The sequence below is a fragment of the Rattus norvegicus genome, chromosome 17 (genome assembly GCF_021556685.1).
Source record: "Rattus norvegicus strain SHRSP/BbbUtx chromosome 17, alternate assembly SHRSP_T2T, whole genome shotgun sequence".
In the NCBI taxonomy this organism is placed as follows: Eukaryota; Metazoa; Chordata; class Mammalia; order Rodentia; family Muridae; genus Rattus; species Rattus norvegicus.
This window is the reverse complement of record NC_141550.1, coordinates 90,057,769-90,080,294: the sequence shown is the minus strand read 5'-3', so window position 1 is coordinate 90,080,294 and position 22,526 is coordinate 90,057,769. Positions and strand designations below refer to the sequence as shown.

General features: G+C 45.1%; 1 protein-coding gene across 50 annotated transcripts in view; it reads right to left on the bottom strand.

The window, feature by feature from the left end:
- The window catches only part of Etl4 (enhancer trap locus 4), an 817,363-nt gene that overhangs the window by 39,281 nt on the left and 755,556 nt on the right, over nucleotides 1–22,526 (bottom strand). For 31 of the 50 annotated variants that reach the window (XM_087590287.1, XM_087590286.1, XM_087590288.1 and 28 more), the window contains 2 exons: nucleotides 19,943–20,775; nucleotides 130–179 (listed from right to left, as the gene is read on the bottom strand). In XM_087590287.1, the coding sequence (XP_087446413.1) occupies nucleotides 130–179; nucleotides 19,943–20,775 (883 nt within the window). 50 annotated transcript variants of the gene reach the window in all.

Genomic DNA, 22,526 nt, shown 5'->3' with positions numbered 1-22,526 from the left:
AGTAGCTATGGGGGTTCTTCTGGGCGCCTCTGAAGTCATAGCAATTGACTTAGAGAAACACTGGGTACAAGTGAAGCCAGCCAGAGCTAACTGAAACTCATGGCCTCCAGAGCTCCTGGGAACACCTACCTGCGACTTCCGCTTGGTTCCTGTTGGCTGTGGCTTTCATCATTTTCTCACTGAATAAAAGAAAACGATAAGGAAAAAGAGTCAACGCTACAGTTTTCAAAGTACCACCATCTTTCCTTGACCCTTCTATTCTTAAGATTTAGCGGTGATGGATTTAAGCAATGAAGGTGTTTGACATCAGCTCCATGACATCAGCTCCATGAGATGGAGAAAGCTTCCCCGGTGTGCGCTGACACAGGAAGGATGCAGCTGGACACAGTGATTTTCAGATGATGGCGGCTGTGGACTAGCATGGACGGGAGTAACAGGCACTGCTCAGGGAGTGGTCCATGAAGCCACATGCACTGGGAAGTCCTCTGACCCTTCTTGGGCCAAAGTGTTACCTTTGTCCAAGAATTACCAGGAAGGAAAACAAAACGAAACAAAACAAAACAAAAAAACAACCCCCATTCTGTGATTTATAAAGATGTAAACATGTCAGCTCTAAAATGATCATGAAGAAACAAATTTCACTGAATGGATGGCTGCAATGATTAAAGAGAAGCAGGCTGAATTTTTTTTTTTTTTTTTGCTGCATGGCTTGTTTCTTATGTTACCTAGAGGCCTCTTTGCTACTACTTGTAATGGGCCCTTTAAAAAGCGCAGACTGAACCAGGCCAGTTAGACTGGCAATCTGCTTCTCCATGGCTTGCATCCTCTCTCTGTAAAACAAGAGAATTGTTTGTTAAAGCTCTGTTGACTTTCAGACTGGTTCTTCTAGGTGAATGAATCCACCAGAGGGTTATAAAAGGCACCACCCAGCAGGCGGCCAAAGTCCACTCAAACCCAGAGAACGACAGATCCTTGTGAAGGCCAAGATTCACTAATAAAAGTTGAGAGAGGAGACAGTGACCTCACAAAAGAGACAATGCACAGGCCACAGAGGCCTCCTGGAAGAAACGGCACCACCCTCAGATGAGCGTGTGTTTTTCAGCCTTCTTGCCCCGTTTTGTTGTTTACTTTGCATGAGAGCAGACCAGGGTGGGACTGGTGACACTCTGGGCCAGGCCCTGCATTCCTACGTGCCTCTGAGCTGCTCTTTGCAACTGAGAAGCTGCAGGCTGGTTTTGGGGTGAATGATGGATATATCTGTTGTACATGGAGTTAGATTTGTTTCATAGCCCAAGGGCAGACGAATAAATGCCTCTTGTCAACACCACGGAGCATACAATCGAAATCAATTGGAGTTGGGGAGTAGATGGTGCGCAGTGTAGAAGCCTTAGGCTGGAGGATTTTACAGGATCAAGGAAGAAAAATATACTCAGCAACTCAATCATGAGCCTACTAATAAAAATCTCCTTCGTTACTGCCTACCGCCAGGTATTGGACCTTTCTCTTCAAGCCTATCTGATGCTACAGTCAGGGTTTTGAAACAGGCTCACATTTCTGCATCTTCGACAGTGGGTGCATCATGGGAACATGTGATGGTGATGAATGGGTGTAGAACAGGAATCCTACAAACTGCACACTCATACAATGTGGCTCTTTAGTGCAAGCCAACTGCTTTGTCCCATGCTTTATGGAGTAGAATAGCAATCCACCCTTTCACTGCAGAAAAGCAACTGGTGAGTTTGGGCTGGGGAGAGACAGGAAATCTGTATCCTGAACTTTGAGGCAATCAAGAGCAGCCTTGGGCTTTGAGCCCTGGGGCTAAAATCTTTAACGCCTTATTAGTTAGGAGTTTATCTTGACTACTACCAGCCCCTGACTTGACAAGTCCATGTGCTTTCTTCAGTTTACACTGATGGTGCAGTTATGACTAGAAGTTTCTTGTATACATGTCATGCAGTGTGGGTAGGTAATGGTTGCAAAAAGCAAGCACCCCCTCCCCCACCAAGTCATATAAGTCTGAACGGGATGATCTCTGTTCTTCTGGGGGAGAAATGAGCTCAACTGCTGAGTATGGAGGCACATCTTCATGATGAACTACAGATATGTTTGGGAACAGCACTGGATGCTAAGCTCAGGCATCACTGTGTGCTTGGCTTCCTCTTTACCATGAAGGGTCAACAGTTCAAGGAAAAAGTGTGCAAACATTTCGAATAAAGAAATCCCACATTTATTGGTAAGTCACAGTAGCATCTCAAAGGTGACAAGGCAGTAGTTGGTCACAGTGTCTGCCATGTAGGAGACACAGGCACACACACACATAAACACTTAGGAAATGACTTTCTTCGTAGGAAATGCCAGTACTGAGTGAAAGCCGGTAAGCCCTGTCACTCACTGGACAGACGATGAAGAGAAATGAAAGGTACAGGCAGGTGCACAGCTACAAGGAATAACCAAGAATCTGCTCAGAGGGAAAGGGGAAAAAGGAATCTCCCTATGAGAACACTGGCTTCCTTGCATTTTCTTTGGCTCAGTGAGAGTCGGACTTCTCCATTAAGCTTCCCTCTGATGATGGTTTTTGGGTACAGATGGAGAAAGACAATTCTTCAATTGCATTCCACTGCCTGACTCTTCAGGGCTGACACCAACACAAATGTAGAAGTGTCTGGCAAAAGAGTTTAGATACTTAAAGCAAAAGCCCTATGTATATCTCCATGCTTGGTTCTGTACATAGTAACCCTGATTTAGGGCATGAATACTCCCTTGGTGGCCTCTTCCAGGCTATGGCATCAACAGGGATACTAGGGATGAGACACCAAGTCAGATATTGCTGGTAGCTCTTTGGCATCCTCCCTGCAGCCTATAACACTTGAACCTGACAGTACAAGGCTCACAATATTGACCCACTCCCATGTGTGTCAGTGTGGTGGAGGCAGTGAAGGACAGACAGCACAGTGACCACAAATGTGTGTGCCAGTGTCTCAGCCAAAACCACTTCGTGAAAATACAATTCTTTTGACACACAGTAATGAGAAAACTTCTTCCTTCCTATTTAATCACCAAAGTGTTTCTGGTTTCAGGATTCATTCGAGGGAGATTATCTGATTTATAAATTCATAAATAAGATTGTCTTTCCATTTCATGGTTGGTAATCTGGAAACAATTTTATGGTTTAACTAAATTACAGCAACTGGAAACTTATGCAGCTTTCTCCCGTGATGAAATGTTATGATGTGTGTTTAATGTGAAAAGGGGGAAAAAAAGAGAAACGTAGTGGAAGAGGAGAAATTAAACATGACCCTGTCATTTTACTGCAGTGGCAATTCTGCATGATAACCATCAGAATATTAAGGATGCTTAGGCTAATTCTTGCCAATTTCACTTGGTTTAAGGTATTATGGGTTGGTGTAATTACTGTCAAAAAGATGGCTCAAAAATGATTTCATAAACCATTTTATATCATTCCATAAACTGTATTTATATGATAAGTAGAGACAGTTAACTAGTCACAATGCTGCAAGTCAGCTTGGCTGTACAAATCTGTTTGAGGCACAAATATAACATGATTAAAAAAAATTCAAGGAAAATTCAGGGCACGTGCAGTTCCTTTCATCAATCAGCTCCTGACTGACGTCATCCTTCCCGCCCTGGTCTGTGTGTGTAGGGAAGCAAACACCCATACTGTTAGAGAGCCACCCTCTCTGCCTTTGGAACAGAGCGAAGAAAACCTTTTATGTTTGAGGAAATACGTTTAGCCAGTGAGTTCATTTCTGTAATTTTTGGTTCAAGTTTCACCTTTAACCTCTTTTGATTACAGACATGTCTTTGTCCTGATGGAAGCCTCCTTGAGCCTGGATAACTTTCTTCTTTCTTATCTTTGTAGAGTTAAGCCAATTTATACCAATTAGGAATCAAGCTAATACCAGACTGAGTGAAGACCATTAATTCTTTTTTTTTTCCTTTTAAGATTTATTTATTTATTGTATATAAGTACACTGTAGCTGTCTTCAGATACACCAGAAGAGGGCATCAGATCTCTTTACAGATGGTTGTGAGCCACCCTGTGGTTGCTGGGAATTGAACTCAGGACCTCTGGAAGAGCAGTCGGGTGCATACAACATGTGTGTGTATGTGCACATGTGCGTGTATTTGCACATGTGTGTGCATGCATATGGAAGCCCGAGGTTGATGATGAGTATCTTTTAGAGTCACTTTTCACTTTAATTTTTGAGTTTCCCAATGACCTAGGATCTCATTAATTTAGTTAGGCTGGGTAGCCAATGAGCTTTAAGGACCCACCTGTCTCTGCATCCCAAGTGTCAGGGTCACAGAGGCCTGTTGTCTGTTCTTATATGTGTGCTGGTCTGAACTCAGGTCTTCCTGTTTATGTGACAGATGAACCAAGCCATCCCCCAAGCCCCCAAAGAACACTTTTTCAAGATACAGGAAGGATACAGGGGAGCTGCTGAAACCAGTCAAGCAAACTAATGTGCATCAGAATCTCAGCCTTCCTTAGCCAGTTCCCTACCATTAAAAATACATTTGTAGGACAGTAACAACTACAGGGACTGAGACAGCTATTCTACGAGTACTAAGTGATCCCTAAATTCACTTCTGGGTCTACTATTTTCGATTAGATTTAGATTCGTTGTTCTTTCTCCTCGCTTTCACCAGAGTCTATGCTTGTTTGCTAAAAGCGTGGTTTCCAGCCAATGGCAATGCTAGGAGCTGCTGGGACCTAGCAAAAGAAAGCCATCTTTGGGGAGAACTTTTGAAGGAGATGTTGGGACCCTGGCTTCTCCCTGAGTTTCCTGTCTGCCATGAGGTAAGTGGCTTCAGTTCACCAAAGCACCCCAACTCATGCTGTTCTGCCCCACTGTGCTAATCGACCCAAATAACTGCAGATAGAAGTCAGAATCCAAAATAAACCATCATGATTTTTAAGGTGTTTAACTCAGATATTTAGCTACAGCAATGGAAATCTGAACAACATGGGCTATTAACACATACGCGCGCACGCGGACACACACACACACACACACACACACACACACACACACACACTCACACTGTGAGGACTACCAAGACAAGGGGCCATCGTTTCTGCATAGGACCTTTCACAAGATCAGTGTCCCGGCAGGTAAAACACTGACAGAACTAAACCCTTATTCTTACAAGTACTGAAGGCATTTTTCACAATTGAATAGTGAGCAGGTTTCAAGCCCTTGCATGTTCATACCCTGTTTCTACGGCATGAGAGGAGAAACGCCCTAATTCATTCAAGATGCTGTTAAGGGATGAAGTTAGCAGAACATCAGAACCCAGGTCCTCTTGCTATGCTTAAAGTCTTTCAGGTAACTAATCTAATAGCTTTCCATTTCCGCTCTAAGTTATCCTATTGGGAACAAGCTGAGCAACTGGGATGCCATTCCTGAATCTCTGAATCACCTGGGCTCTCACTGAGGTGCCTGGGCTTATAGAGGAGATCCGGATGGAGCTGGATGGAGCTGGATGGAGCTGGATGGAGCTGGATGGAGCTGGGCATTAGAGTCTATTATCTACCTGCCCTCTGCTTCTGGCATGAGCAGGAAGGCTAAGAGTGCTTTGTCCTCCCTACTGTGCCTTCAGCCATCTTAATGTGTCCCCTGCTTCTGAATTTAGAATTATTTGAAGAGATCTGCGAGGCACTGGGGGAGGGGCAACCAAAATCAGGACTATATTGCATAAGAAACTATTTTCAATTAAAAAAAAATGGATGATTGAAAAAAGAATGGCTTGTCTTAAGTTGCCTTCCAAAGTTGAGAAGCCCTCATGTTTGTGGGAATTCCAGCACAAGAAGCTGCCTTTCTGTCACATTGCTGTGACTAAATTCCTGACAGGAAGCAATTTAAAAGAGAAATGATTTATTGTGTTTCACAGTTTGAGAAAGTACAGTCCACGGTGTGGGAAAGACGCCCAGAGCTCACAGCGGTGGGAGCATGTCTCTGTGGCTCCACACCGCTTGACAGACAGACAGACAGGCAGCCAACAAGCAGGGCAGTGATACAACCCTTCACTCAGCCCATCCCCTCGCAACTCATTTCCTGCAGCCTGGTCTCATCTCCTAAAGGTTCATGGCTTCCCCAACAGTGCCACCAGTTAGGGACCAAGTGTTCCTGTGAGCCTGGTGTGTGTGTGTGTGTGTGTGTGTGTGTGTGTGTGTTTGTGTGTGTGTGTTTTATATTAAAACTATACACAACCTTATTCCAATCTGCCATCCTCTGTAGCTTTAAGATCCATACTAACAAGCTCTGTAGAAGTCTGACATTTCAGATTCCTAAACACTTTTCCTGTTATGCTGTGACTTCAGCTTTTTTTTTTCTTTCTTTTCTTTTCTTTTTTCTTTTTTTTTTTTTTTTTTTTGTTTTTTTCGGAGCTGAGGACTGAACCTTGCGCTTGTTAGGCAAGCGCTCTACCACTGAGCTAAATCCCCAACCCCGTGACTTCAGCTTTCAACCTAGAATGGCTTTACTGTCTAGACCTGAAACCTCCAAATCCATCTTTTATTCTTGTTGGGCCCCTTATTCATACAGACCTCTCTCTACACAGCCTTTCCCCCTTGCTGTCAGCAAATACTGTCAGTACTGTCAAGTCACTGGGGATTTTCTTGTTCCTTATGTTTTCTCAAGTTCAGACCAAAGACATTGGTCCTGTGGCTATAGCCTGGGACTGGTACAATATGTCTCATATGTCATGCTGGGGCACTTGCGGTGGAGGAGACCTCTTCAGTGGCATGATGGCCATGAAGGTAGGGTTGGGGAGGAAGGGAAGGGACAAGGATCATGATATCCCCTTCAAGTGTATGCCTCCAATGATCTAACTTCTTCCCCTCAGTCCCCAATTCCTTAAGGTTCCATCACCTCCAACAACCCCAAAAGTCCAAGTCTTTAATAGTTGTATTTAGGGAATGTTTCAGACCCAAACTATAATAGTTCCTAGAGTAGGTAGTACTACAACCTGTGCCCCCAGTCATGTCAAGACTCTCTTGCTTCTAGGCTCTTTCCCAGCCTTCCACACCCCGTGTTAGAATGGCTTTAACTTTCTGATTGTCTGAGGAGAGCAACAAATGACATGACATGGCCTCCATGACACTTCTAAATCTCACAGTATCATCCTCTATTGGTTTTAAAGAGACAGGTGAGAGGTATGTCCTGCTAGGCAGCCATGTTTTCCCAAGCCAGATAAAAGACAGGGGCTAAGTCAAAGGTTTTTTTTTTTTTACCTACGACGCATAGCATGCAGCAATATTACCATTGTTGTTGATGATGTCATGATGCTTACAATTGAACCGGGCCCATATAATGTTTCTGTGTGCTGAACCACCAAGCTGTACCCATATCCCATACTGAATTTATGATGCACAAAAGCACACACATATGTGAAGAAGTCTAGTTTGAAAGTAAGACTGGGGCCCCATTTGTGGATGAAGTTAAAAGGCTGTTTATATATGTTCTGAGGCAATAAGAGATTCCAAGTCTACAGTTTGATGTGAGAAGGAAAAACCAGAGGTGCTGGTGTCCCCTCTAGTCCTTAGTTCTTCACAGACTAGAAACTAATGCTATCCGTTTTCCTCAAAGCTGCAGGAGGCTGATTATCAACTCCAAAGTCACCTTGGCAATGACTTTGGGTGTAGGCTCCATGACAGGAAATGAGGACTCATGACACATGAACATTCTTCTCTTGATCCCAGGCTTCAGACTGCCCGAAGGGACACGGGGAGTTACACCCAAACTAAGATTATTGTGTGGCATGCTTATGTTCTTGACTCTCCCTCCACAAAGAGCTCCTGGACGAAGAGAAAGAAGTCGGCTAGTCACAACTCTTCCTGAGAGCTAGCGCATGAGCCAAACATCGTAGCTGGAGGGAACGGGTGGGGCACACAGACTGGCAGCTCTAGTGTGGGTGCTAAAGGAAGCATCACCATAGCAAACCAACTAAAATGTAACATCAGCAAAAACACAGACCAGGAATTGATCTAGAGGTGTGTTCCAACTTATGGAGGTATAACTTCTTTCCTCTGCAAATTCAACCAACATTTATGTCTTAGGCACCAAGGACACAGAAACGAGGTTACATACTTCCCCTGCCCCCACCACCCTTCCAACTTCCCTGCAGCCACACACACACACAGACACCACACGCACACTCACACACCCCACATACACACACACACACACACACACACACACACACACTCACTTACTCACAGAGCAGGTCTGAGGAGCTACTGGGTCTACAGTGGAATGAGGGAGGGGAGGGCAACAGGAACCAATGCCAGACAGCACAGGGCGTGTGTCCTTTTCCAGGCTCCACAGGGAGGGTGAATCCTATCATTACTTGCAAACCAGCAAAAGGATGCCACTGCTACTATGTAAAGCCAGCAGGGATAAATCAGACTGGCCCAGTATAGCTAACAGCGCAATCAACCCAGGCATAGGTCATTTTTAGGGGCTTTGGCTCTGACTGTGAATGTGACAGCGGCTGGTATGAGGACATTTGGGGACTTGCCTTTTAATAGGAAGGAGCTCGTGGCTGCTCTGCTGAGAACAGCCTGAAGTAGATGGACTCAGAGTGGGAAGCCAGCTTAGGAAACCACATGATAGTCAAGCACAGCTGCTCTCAGCTGATGGCATCTGGGTGAAGTCCTGAGGCTGGAGAGGAGCCATCCAGGAGCTGTTCAGTGGGAGAGAGCACCAGGCTGGCGTAACCACAAATGCAGTCTTCAAAGTAGATGAGTCCCTGCCAAGTCAGACACAGGGACCAGCACACATGCAGTGGAGACCATGGCAGGGGATGCCAAAGGTCTGCTAGCGTCTGGGTCTTCAGTGCCTCCCAAAGGCTGGTGTGGTAATGGATTCACTCCTAGGCTGTGTAAGACTGGGGGAGTGGAAACTAGGAAGTGGGCGAGTATGCCCTTGCTGGGAATACATGACCTTGGCTCGTTTTGCCTTGCTTTGTCTCCTGCAGAGACCTCTTCTGACACACACCCCACCTTGATAAAAGTACAGCTCAGGCTCAAGTGAACGTGGACTGAAATCTCTGATCCCATAATCCCTGGGCCCTTTCCCCTTAGTAAGTTGCATGTCTTACTTTGATACAGCGATGACAAGGGCACACAGAGCTCAGGTCTCGACACTTAGAGGTCACAGGGTCAGAAGGCTCTGCCATTTAACAGAGATGCCCTTGGTCTAACTGGTACACTACCTGGAGAGATCATGTCTAAAATCTAGTGGGAGTCGGGATTCTAGAATTGCAGTTAGGAGGAATTTATTTGGCCCTCAGAATTCTTCCCATTCTGGTTCAGTGATCCTGACTGAAGGGGGAGAAAAAAAAAAAGGTGTGCCAAGTCAGGCAAGTGGGTCAAAGCTCAGACACGCCCAGGCCAGGGCTCTCAAGGTATACTGAAGGCCGAAGAGGCTCTTCCCAGTACAGTAAATGCAGCCGGGAAGCACTCCCAGTAGTTAATCCACTTGACAGTTTACTTTCCGTGTGCACACTGTACTAGTTGGGACCTAAAAATAGCTCCGAGTGACAGGACACAGTTGTTTCCTGGATCCGAGGGAAGCACAACTCGACAGCTTTCTGGTTTTATATCCGAGGGACTTTTATTGATTACAGAACGTTCTGAGTTGCAAAGTGGGTTTTGAACCTATTTCATGAGAACTGCACAGAACCCACGACGGGGTGAACCCTTGATGTTACAGCAGACACTGAATATCAGCAAGGAAAGGTTTCTTAGGAAGCACGGCTAATTTGCCTGCAGAGTACAGGGACCACGACTTTCTGGCTACGGTGACACACAGCCTGGGGTGAAACATTACGTTTCCTGTTGGCTCTGCCAGGTGGGTGACTCTAGCTACCACACCCCAGAGAGAGCCAACACAAAATCATCAATTTTGGAGTTCCTTTCTGTTCCCGGAAGGCGCTTTTCAATATTCATGCTCTGGAATGACATTTCCTTCTTTCTTTCTCTCTCTCTCTCTCTCTCTCTCTCTCTCTTTCTTTCTTTCTTTCTTTTTTAAATACAGGTACAAACTGGTAGAAATAGTTGTTCATTTCTGTCACAGAATAATGATTTATCTTCAACTGGCAGATACTATGGAGGAAGGCCCTCGAGTGCTTGTGAAAATAAGATCCACCATGCCAGTCTTTTCCTTTACAGGATTTCACATCATTGTCTGCACTGTTCTCAACTCCAGATCTTCCTGCCTCAGCCTCCTGAGCTTCTGGGAATTACAGGTGTGTCTCCTGTGCCTGGCTCCTACCTACTTTAGCTGTAAAATTCTAGCATGAACTCCAGAGAAATAAAACGACTCGAGGCCGGGTTGTGGTAGTGTTGGCACACAGCTTTAATCCCAGCACACAGGAGCAGAGGTAGGCAAATCTCTTGAGATTTTAGTCACCCTGGTCTACAAAGTAAGTTCCAGGACATCCAGGACTACGCAGAGAAAATTGGTCTCAAAAAGCCACACCACACCATACCCATACCATACCATACCACACCACACCATACCCATACCATACCATACCACACCATACCATACCAAATCATACCGTACCATACCACACCACACCACGACCAATCATACCATACCATATCATACCATACCATACCAAACCACACCACACCACACCATACCATACCATACCACACCACACCATACCACACCAAACCATACCATACCATACCAAACCACACCACACCAAACCATACCACATCATACCATACCACACCAAACCATACCATACCATACCACACCATACCATACCATACCACACTATACCATATCATACCATACCACACCAAACCATACCATACCATACCATACCACACCATACCACACCACACCAAATCATACCATACCATACCAAACCATACCATACCATTACTATACCAAACCAAACCATACCAAACCACACACCACACCATACCATACCATACCACACCACACCATACCAAACCACACCAAACCATACCATACCAAACCACACCACACCATACCATACCAAACCATACCACACCAAATCATACCATACCATACCACACCAAATCATACATACCATACCATACCATACCATACCAAACCACACCACATCAAACCATACCTTTACTATACCAAACCAAACCATACCAAACCACACCATACCATACCATACCACACCACAACACACCATACCACACCACACCAAACCATACCTTTACTATACCAAACCAAACCATACCAAACCACACCATACCATACCAAACCAAACCAAATCAAACCAACCAAAACCAAAAAGAATGACTCAGAAAAAGAAGGAAGGCATTTCTTATCTGAGCCCTCCCTAATGTTCTTATTGTCTTTCACCTTTCTAGTGGCTTCTGGGTGATGGAGGAGGTAGGGACCTATTACCTTCATTATAAACAGTACGGAGGCAGCGTGGTATTGAGACCTCAGTTTATTCAAATGGTTCCAGTTATCACACTCTGGACTGTGTCTCCTTTTATTTTCTGTAAAGTCAGGCTTCAGAACAAGTGGCTTTCAAACCCCTTTTGGCTCTGAGGGTGGACAAGTAGGATACAACTTTGCTCACAGCAGTACAGTAGGCAATACTGATTTTTTAAGAAACCTACCACTTCTGGAAAGCAGGAATTGTTGCTCAGAGTTAGCTGTAGTTTTAAATCACATCATTCGTGAAAACTAAGGCCTAGAGTTTAAGTAAGGATAAATGTCATCTACTTGACCATCATTGGAGAGACAATGAATCCTAACACAAGCTAAGACATAGTGTGGGCATCACGAGAGCCTGGGTTACTTAGGCGAGCCTTGTTTTTCAGGCCTGGAGCCGTCACACTGATTTCTACAGCTTCCTGAAGGCTGGATCTGTCTCTAAGCCTTGATTCTTCTCTTTGGAGAAGTTCTGCCTGGGGAATCAAAAGGAATTATCTGAATGTTTAATTGCTTACGGGGCTATTTTCCATGAGCCAGATTCATGGCTTCTGAATGACACCACCTCTGGAATATTGAGAAGAAACAGTCACGTTTTAATTGGACGTAATTAGTGATGGGTGGCATCTTTTTCCCTCAAGAAGTTGGTTTGTTTAAAGTAGCTCAAACTTTATAGTGGTCATCCCCTGGTATTTTGGACAGGATATCTTTGGGGTAAGTATAGGGAGAGCTATGTTCAGAGCTATCTGTTAGATGGTCAAACATATTTATTAGACATCTGTTGCATGAGCTCAGTGGTCTATTGAATGCCTACCAAATAGTCTTTACCCATGAGGTTATATTCCTGGGAAATGTAGTAATAATTCAACGTATCAGCACCTACTAGATTTCTCAAACTGGCAAAACACTCTATCATGATGTCATTTTATAGGTACTGTAATGGTAGAAATATAGCCAGTTTTGGATAAAGACCAGTTGGCCTTCTTTTTCTTTCATTAGATGTAGACCATAAATTCCAGAGCATTGGAGAATTATCACAGAGCTCCCAGATGGGCCTGACTTAGGAAAGTGCTCCTGCTTCTGAATTCTTAGCAATTACAGTCTGTATCATTGCTTTAGAATTAATTATGTACAAGTGTCCCCCCCCCCCCAATTATGGTAGGATTGCAATTGAAAAGTTTACTTGTACTTTCATTGTTTAGGACTTGGAATAAGTGGTGGTTGGCTTTCCAGCTGGCCCACGGAAGCCTCTTTACCCTAAAGTGTATTATTAGTCCTTTGGCTCCACATTGTTTTCAGGGAAAAGAATATGTCCTAACTTCCCAGCTGGACTCTGAAACACCATGAAGAGATCTCCCCCCAAGCAGCTCAAGACTCAGAGAGGCGCTGTACTTGGCACGTCTTTCCTACTCCCTGCTTTGCTGGGAGACTCTGTCACTCTCAAGAAGACAGGAAAACATCTCCCAAGCATCCCCAAAGCCAAAACAAAACCAAAATGACGCGGTAGGTGTTCTTGTCATATGGGTAAGAGTACAGCACTGAGAGCCAAAGGCTTGACGCACTTAACCAAGCACAGCTTAGAGATATATATTAAGCTCTGAATGTTTTATGGTTGTCTTCAAAGTTTATGGTCCTTGTGTATGAGAACCACATCTAAGCTCCTCTCTGTCAGGGCAAAGCAGCCAGTTTACAGCCAAGTGTGTGAGAAGACCTCCAAAGCCAAGTGCTTGAGAGAGGACCTCAATAAACACCATTGATCCACAATTACAGCTCTGTGGGAAAGCGATTTAGACAAGGGCCCAGTTAGTCAGGCTACACGCATCATCACAGATGGCAATCCAAGCACACCTGTGGAAGAGCCTTTGCCATCAAGACCTCTGCCTAGACTGTGCAGGTCCAGGACAATCTTAAAAGGACGCCCACAGTCTGTCCTGTCTTTCTGTCTCCAGACTTCAGGATGCACAATCTTGAAGACCTTCCTGAATCCTTATTGGAGCAAATTCCACTCTGCGGTCATACCCTGAATACTCCCCCTCCTCAGTCTATCTTTTGATTTTATTCTCTCATCCTTCCTTATTCTACCTTTTGGTGTTTTCTGCTATTATATTAAAAAATATGTTGGCCTGCCTTTTCAGGCAGCTGTTTCTTTCTATGTCTGTCTTTGTCCCTGCCTCTCTTTCTCTGTCTTTCTGTCTCTGTCTGTCTTTGTCTCTGCCTCTGCCTCTCTCTTTGTTTCTGTCTCTGTCTCTCTCTGTCTTTGTTTCTGCCTCTACCTGTCTCTGTCCTGTCTCTGCCTCTCTCTCTCTGTCTCTCTCTCTCGCTCTGTCTGTCTGTCTCTCTCGTTCTCTCTCTCTCTCTGTGTATGTGTTAGAATGATTTGCTCAAAGGAGGAGTTGTTATTTTCTCTACTTTCTAAGCATGCAAATGTCAAACGGAGGCCAAGTAAGGCTCCATCAAAGCATCAATGAACCCACGGCCACCAAATGTGGGAAGTGACATTTGAACCTTGGCAGGCTTTAAAATCCTCACCATAAGCAGCTGGTGGGCAAAACCTTGCACTGATGGGAGCTCCAGTGAGCTCTACCATAATGCTCCGTTAGCTGGGCATGGTAGTTTCTGGGAGCCTGAGGCAAGAGGGTCTAGAGTTTGAGGCCAGCCTGGGTATATAAAATGATCCTGTTCCAGAAATGTACACCCCAAACCACACCAAACAAGAAAACCATAACACTGCTTTATCAAGAGTAAAGGGCAGAAGGGACGTGATGACAGTATAACCTGTACTCTATGCTTCCCGCCCAGCAGTTTGTCAGGCTTACTATGCTTCAGGAAAAGCTCTATATTTCCCTGGGAGCACAGAGTCTCGATGGTTTCTATTTTAGGGGTGGGGTGGGCACTTGACCATGTTCAGAGACAGCTTGGTTGTCCCCATTAGGGTATTGCATTTCCGAGGTGGCTCACCTTGATTACCCTAGGGGGAAGTAAAAGAATAACCCCACAGTTTTGATCACCCTCCATGGTTCACCGTCCTCTAGCAGGAGAAAGCTCTGTTTACAAACACTTCGAAAGGCTGCCAGCCAAATGGACACTTCTAAATGCCACAAAGTCAGATTTAAGCTTTCATCTGATCAGTTCCTAAAAGAGGAATCCACTCAACTCCTCAAAGCTACCACGACAGCCACATTTAGTTCTTATAACGTGAGAGAGTGAAGGGAAGCCATCAGAAACAGAGCCACGCTACCACTAGGATGCAGGCTTCCTTTTGGACACACATGCACATACATGTGCGTGCACATTTTCTTTGCTTTTCTTTATAAATGGCCCAGGGAGAGGGTGCCTGATAAGTCAGCTGCCATGTGGCTTCTCTTCGTTTAGACTCAGGATCCAGACCAGACTACATTTTGCTCCTTAGTGTGACTCTTTCCCACTCTGATAAAGTTGCCTGCTTTGGCTGCAGAACAATGTCAAAATGGTATCTCAGCTCTCGTTCACCAAGCGTGAAGAACCACATTCCGTTTGAAAGATTCCGTTATGCATTCGGAAGGACGGCCATTAGTGTCTCTGCAATGAGTACCTAGGAATCTTGAGTTTTATTTCTAGAAAGATGCTTTCAATTATATGACCCAAACTACAAATAGAAAACAGCAAAAACATAAATGCCCTCGAATTTTACAGCTCCTCCGGGCTGTTTTATGTGACATGGCCAAGGACAATGATGCTGTTTAATGAAGTAATTTTCTAAGCCAGGGAAGGCAGAACCGTGTGCTCTGACTGTCTCCTACCCTGTCTCCGTCACCAATCTCTTACAGCTGATTGAACCCACTTTTCTTTTTGGAGTCCCAGCAGAAGGAGTTGTCTGGGCAAAGCCACCAAAATATGCAAGATGATCTTCCTAGAAGCACAGGTACAAGAACGCCAAACATTCACGGGTTCCTGGGAGGGAGAACACTAACAGCAGACAGATTACACTGTACATGCTGTGCTGTATTAGCTGTTCATGAAGTCTCTTCAAAAAGATAAGAGATGCCGACTCCCTGAGAAGGAGGCATGTGGCTGTGTACGAGAATGGAGATCAAATGACTCAGTGTTTAGCACTTCATTCCTATGTCAACAGAGCTGTTACAGAATCACGTTCCTTCAAACACTGCCATGGACCTCTCGAAAGCACCCCCGTGCAGGGAAGGATCCTTCTCTCTGATTTCTACCATCCTGTAGCTGTTTGGGTGAAGTGCTCTTAGGAACCGTATGGGAGTCCTGCTGGCTCTCTTAGAAGGAAGCATGGCTTCCCTGCAGCTCTGCACCCCACCCCCGACCCCGTGTTTTCTCAGCTCACATTCTAAATGTAAAATCTCACTTAGAGGCTCGCATAGAAAAGGCACTCTCATTTATTTGCTTTTAATATTATGAAACTGCAACAGAAATTGGTTTGGCATTTTATATCCCATACTCATGAAGTTAGACTTTTTAAAAATACTACCCAGATTAAATATTTCTAAAGTAACGTCATGAGCTAAGTAAGACTATAGCATATAATTTTGCACTTTGGTAATTGTTCCTGGTGTTTGTCTTTTACATTTTTTTCCTTTGACATAGTATTTAGATGCATTTTTTTAAAATAAATTCTACCAGGAATGTTCTCTCCTTTCCCCATTTCTGTATAATTGTGCTAATATACCGGCTAGGGCAGTTATACTTTAAATGGCATGCGTATATTTAGCAGTATAATTATGCAAATCCTGCCATGTTTATGATTGTGAATGTCCTTTGGGAGCAGTTACTTAGCATCCAGTCCTAAAATGATTTCTGGAGGATTCTGGCTGCAATGTTCAGAATTCGCTTCTCTCTGCTCCTCTGCTACGGGAAGGTGGGGTGCACTGCTGTCAACCACGCACAGTTACTATATCATGCACCCTGGAAATACAGTATTTCTTCCTTCCTCTTCCTTGTATGATGGGGATGGAGTCCCGAACTTTGCACATGCCAAGCAAGGGCTCTACCACTGAGTTATTTCCTCATTATTTAAGACAGGGTCTTGACCTTGGGATGACAGGTGCGTGCCAGCATGCCTGACAAAAGGTACTGACCCTTTACTAGACTGAGCCATTTCAAAGCACTGGTGCTCTTACAGAATCAGAGTAACCTCCCTGCTCCTCAGTTTCCACGTCTAGGAATGGAAGATGCATATCATCTAGTGGTTGTTCTGGTAGTTCTATCTCACGATACATGGATATACCTAATACAGTGCTTGTTCCAAAAAGGCCCTGTACGTGACAGCTGTGTCCATGCTGCCTGTCAGCAGAGGTATCACTATTTACAAATGTCTGTGTCCAGGTTGAATCATCGAGGACAGGAAAGAGGCCTTCCATTAGCAGAGGCTCGAAATGTAGATGGTGTATCTGCCCATGAGGGCTTGTGGTCTGTGCATATATACACCTGTATGGTGGTGTGTGTTTGCGTGAATGTGGATGTATGTGCTGTGTAGGTAGATGGCCCAGCCCACGGGGGTCAGTATGAGCCCTGGACAGTTGACCTGGGTAGCAAAAGAAAGCAGAGTGAGCAGGCAGTAAGCAGCACTCCTCCATGGCCTCTGCTAAAGTTCCGACTTGGGTTTCTGTTCTTACTTCCCTCAGTGATGGACGTTTCCCTGTCATCTGGGAGTGTAATAAGAAATAAACAGTTTCTTTCCCAAGTTGATTTGTTCCTGGTGTTTATCACAGATATAGAAATCTTCTTTCGGGCACAATGGACTCTAGAATGTACGTGATTTCAGCATGTATGTCTGCGGTGTTTTTGTGTGTCTGTGTCAACGTCTATGTGTTCGGGTGCTTCTGTGGGGTGCCTGTGCTTATGTATGTCTTTGTTGTACATGTGCATATGTCTGCAGTGTATACAGGAGCGCATGTATATGTTTACATGTGTGTATGTGTGTATGCTCTGTGGTAGGAGTGCAGCACTGAACAGCCCACAAACACACAAACACTCCAACCGTAATCTCTGGAGCTAAGTTAATTAACAAACAAGGGTTGGACGAGGCGGGCTCTGTGAGGTAAAAGTCTGTGCTCCTGCACATTAGGTGAAGGGAGGAATGTGAAAAGTGAAGTGATGAGCATCACAATCAGGTGACACGGCTCACGGGTAGCAGTGACACTCTTTTAGGGGGGCACTCATCTTTTTCAGTTAATTTTTCTAATAGTTTGTGTTTTAGATATAACATAAGTCGAATTTTATAGAAATGTTTTATAGCATGTAAAGAAGACATCTACAGTTTTTTTGTTTTTGTTTTTTTTTTTTTTTGAGATTTGAGAAAGAACGAAGAAGTCATTGCGGTTGGCAAATCCTTTTAAATAAGTGAAAGACCAACCGGGACACCGGCAGGAGGAGCGTGAATGTCCTCTGAGACCTTGGTCAGGGATCCACACATCCTCAAAGGCTGTGGGGTTTGCTGTTGTTTGACTGGGTTCACAGAGATGGCTTTGACCTGGCAGCATTCCTTATACCTCAGGATCTTCAGTGCTGGGATTCCAGTGCCGCACCATAGCCGTTACCAAATCTTTTGACAAATGGGGCTAAATAACTGTGGGCTGGGCGCTTGTGGTGCTGAGAAGGAGGATGTGGTGGTTTGAATGAGAAACGCCCCCATGGGCTTGAACACTTGGTCCCCAAGTAGGTATTGCTGTTTGGGGATGTTAAGGAACCTTTAGGAGGTAGAACTGGGGAGCCGGGTGCATAGCCTGGCCCCACTTTTCAGTTCTCACACTGCTTCCTGTGTGCAGTTAAGATGTGATCTCAGAAGCCTTCTGCTCTGGCTTCTGCAACCACATTCTCCCGAATATTACAGACATCTAGCCTTCCGTACCCATGAGCACAAATAAGCTCTTTGTTTCATAAGTTGCTTTTGGTCAAGGTATTTTTTTTTCAAGCAACAGAAAAGTAACTTAATAGAGAGAATGACTCCTCTGTTGAGAAAAATGTACCCAGAACCCAGCATGGGAACAATATCACATGGGTTAGTGGTGGAGATGAACCAAGCTTTTGGTTATCTGCTCCCCTCAAGGCACCCATGGAGCAGAGGTAATACGGTGGAAAGGTGGGGAGGATGGACTCCTGTTCTCAGTCTTACACCCCAGAAGTGGATTCTTTTTTTCTTTATTTTTTTTTTAAATGACTTCCTGCACTAAATCCTTGTGCTTCTAGTTCTCACCCTCTGTGTGATATACCGTTTCCTAACCTGCACCTCCCAGAGCATTTCAGGGGATGCGTCTGTCCTCATATTCACTGAGCGGCCACCACGAACTCAGCCCCAGCTCCCCAACAGCTCCCTACTAACTCCGAGCGCCACCTTTTTCTCGAATTTACATCCTCCAGTTGCTGTTTTTCCAGCTGCGAGAGGTGAGAGCTGGATTTTGTTCTTGCATTCAGGACTCCAAATCATTCATGCTCATTCCTGTTTCCATTCCCCTGAGATCTTTGCTCTGCAAGATTCCTTATGACTGAACACATAGGGACAGGCTCGCGCGATAAAATTCTGCTGGAGGCGACAGGGCTTTGCACTGATTGTGTGTGAAACAGTAAGTTAGGAACACAGTTCACATTCCATTCACAAGTTTGGACTTTTATAAGGTTATATAATAGCGTGAGACGGATCCATTTTTAGTGAGGAGCAGCGGCTCTAAGCAGGTTCTGAGTAACTTAATATCCGATTCTTATATTTCGTCCTTTCTGAAGCTACGTGAAACAGGTAAGTTTGTTTCCTTCCAAGTCAATCTCTCTGATAAATTTTATGATTATAATTAACTCTACTCCACTTAATCAGTTTAGGCTAGGAAACTTTTCTCTATCAAAATTTGTTTTGTTTTGTTTTCTTTTTCCAATTATTACTTTGCAGATTTTAGAGGGTTTTCAAAATATATTCAGGATATAAAACTTAAAAATTGATGTATACTGATATCAATATATATCTCAGAGTATTTTATTCACTGGAAAACCCTACCTATTCCAGCTCCACTCCTGAATGAATGTCAAACCCAAATAGTCCATGTTCATGTAAACTCATTCTTTTCATCTCCCAAAACCAGATGAGAAAATGAAACTGCATTGCATAGGCAGAAACACAAATGGCGGTGACCAACAGTTAGGCTATTGTTCATTTTCTATGGTGGACAGTTGCAATGATTCCTCTGTCTGCTATCTTTGCAGTTCTCAAAGGTCATCATTTTCTTCCCGATAGTTCTAAGTTACCCTAATGATAATTCTCTGAGGACCAGAGTCTAGGGACAGGTAGAGCTGGTGGCCTTTGTGGTACCTCTGTCTCCTTTCACGTGGTCACTGGTGGACCTCACTGACCTGACCCCTCATTCAGGGACTCTGCAGGGGAGGGCAGCCTTCCCTGATACTCAGAATTTTGTTTCCTGGCTTGGTATCTAGAAAGTAGCTTTTAGCAACACACCAGTACAGACCGTCCTCAGCCCCCCTTGTCTTACCTGGTTTCTCTGTCTTTGGGGATCGTAGCAGTGCTGTAAGCAAAAACTTGCTTCTCAACTAGAGGAGGCCCCAGGTCTACAAGGCCGGATAATCCCGGAGTGTTTCGCGGCTTTTCGATGTACACCAGGGTGCCGGATTCTTTTTTAAACGACTGGCGACTCGGGGAGGCCCGGTCAGGCTGCAGGGTGTGCGGGGGTCCATGTACGTTAAGTTGCGGGTGCATGTCTATCATTCTTAAGTCACCCACCCGGTGAGGAGAGGCTGGGGGCGTCTTGGAGCCCAAGGCGGGCAAATGGCTGTCAGGGTATTTCCTTGGCTTTTGTCGGTATAACGACTGCTCCATATGCATCTCTGCTTGCATGGACGGGTTGCAGTAAGCACTCGCTGACCGGATCGCTGTGCGGTGATACGCAATGACGTGATCCGGGACATCCAAAGGGTGGCCTCCATGGGACGAGGCTATGCTCATTCGTCCCTCGTGATAGAGGTAAGGGTCGGCATAGAAACCCTCGTTTCTGAACATAACCAGGTTTTTGCTGCTCATGTCTTCGTCCGGCTTGACATCCCTTCTTTCCAAAATGGCGCTGGGGCTTGGGGAGATGGATCTGGAGACTGGCAGGCTAGAGAGTCTGTCCCTGGGGATGGTGGCGTTGCCGGGAATAGCCATGGGACGGCTGCCCCCGTAAGGAATTCTGGATGGAGAGGGAGGTAAGGAATGGGGCACCGGAGTGGATGGTGGGGAGTTTGGAATTACATGAGGCGGGTGAGCTGTAGATCCCGGGCGCGGGGCGACGAGTCCATCTCCTCTCGCATAAACAATTTCTCTCTGCATCTAGAAATAAAGAGTCAGAAAACATAATTAGACATCCACGTTTTTAGGGGTGTCTCAATGTGGCAAGGTGGACTCCTTAATAGGGGAGCCTGGCTATGTATCTCACACCAGGTGAATAGAACCTGAGACTATGTCCCCTTATTGGCCAAAGCGACTTTACGGGTGTGAGCAAGTCATGGATCCTGAGGTACAGATAGACAACAGGGAAACAAGGACGTCAACCTTGGAGGGCTGTGATGGTAGAAACACTCCGGGAGAGAAAGACTAGAAGGTGCTAGGCTGCTTGAGCCGGTGGCCAAGGGCAGCAACTGCATACACTAAGGAAATGGATCCCCATTCAAAGCTCCAACCAAAGGGTGGCTGGTAATGGTTCGTGAAACTCAGTTTAGAAACCCAGCCACTGCACAAGAATACATCTGTGTCACTTAAAGCTTTAAATGTTTTCTTTGCTTCTTTGTTATTTTGGGGGTTCAAACCTACAAATGCACACTCAGGCAAACCGTCCCACTGCACCCCACCCCATCTCACAACCCCAAGTCTCCAGCAATTCTTTGTAGCAACCTCAAAACATACACATATACCCAATGACAGCCACATAGAACTATGGTTTTAATACTGACATCGCAGCTTAAGCCGGTTCGTAAATGTAAGGCTAATGTATACATGGGTCTCAACTCATGCTTTCCAAAACTCATAGTGGGCACGTTTTCCTACAGTTAGCCCTGGCAAATAACTAGCAAGCACTTTCCCACCTTTGCAGGCGAATGCTATGCAGGACCATGGCTAGAAAGGCTAAGTGGATCCCTGGGGGAAGTGTGGAGGGAGGCTCAGTTCCACCCTTTATTTGAGCCTCTGTGAAGAGAACACAGCCAGTTAGGGGACGTTAGGAGGTAACAGTGAGGTGTCAGGTAAACTGTGAGGAGAGAAGGAATCCAAAGCACGGAGGAGGCGGAGGAGGCGCAGTACAAAGTCCTAATGGCTCGCCTATGGGGCAATTAGAGGGGACGGAGATCAGCTAGCAGACACTCTAAGCTGAGCATTGGGTCAGGTAGCTTAGTTAATTAATGGCTTTGGGTGGACCAGAAGAGGTAAAGATGCCCATGGTTCTTTGGCAAATGCATCTTCAAAAAGAAACAGTCAGAAGAATCAAGTTCATGAGGCAAGAGGGGAAATCAATTCATGCTTTGCAAATAAATTTGTGTTATTGTCTTTTGCAAGGCAGAATGGAAAAATACAGATAAATCCAGGATATGATTATTTGATATGCCACTGTTTCGGTCAAGGCCCTAGAGGGAAATGATTCCTCATCCTGACTTCCAAGAGAGAACAGAGGGGTGTTAATGGTTGGAGGGTAGCTGTGACGGGAACACAGGAGAGAGGAGGCTCAAATGGAGAAGAACCAGAATGTGCACCTGAGAGACTCATGGTTTGCCTGAATGGGGGGAGTAGGTTGAATTTGATAAAGAGTCCATGCCTCGAATAAAATAAACTGATCCATCATCATACAAATTTGTTAAGTGAGCAACCTTTATCAAGTCCTTTCTAAGAGCCAGGCATTAGGATAGAGCTCCGAACCAGCTTTCTACTTCCTACCATTGAGAAGGTGGGTGCTTTCCCACATCTCCTCGAAGGGAATGCAGGGCCAAAGCCCATCAGTCTCCCACAGGTTTGTATCATTTCCCTAGCATCTAATAGTGTGGGATCCTTGACAGGATCAGGAACTTCTATGTATTACAATGGATCTTGCATAG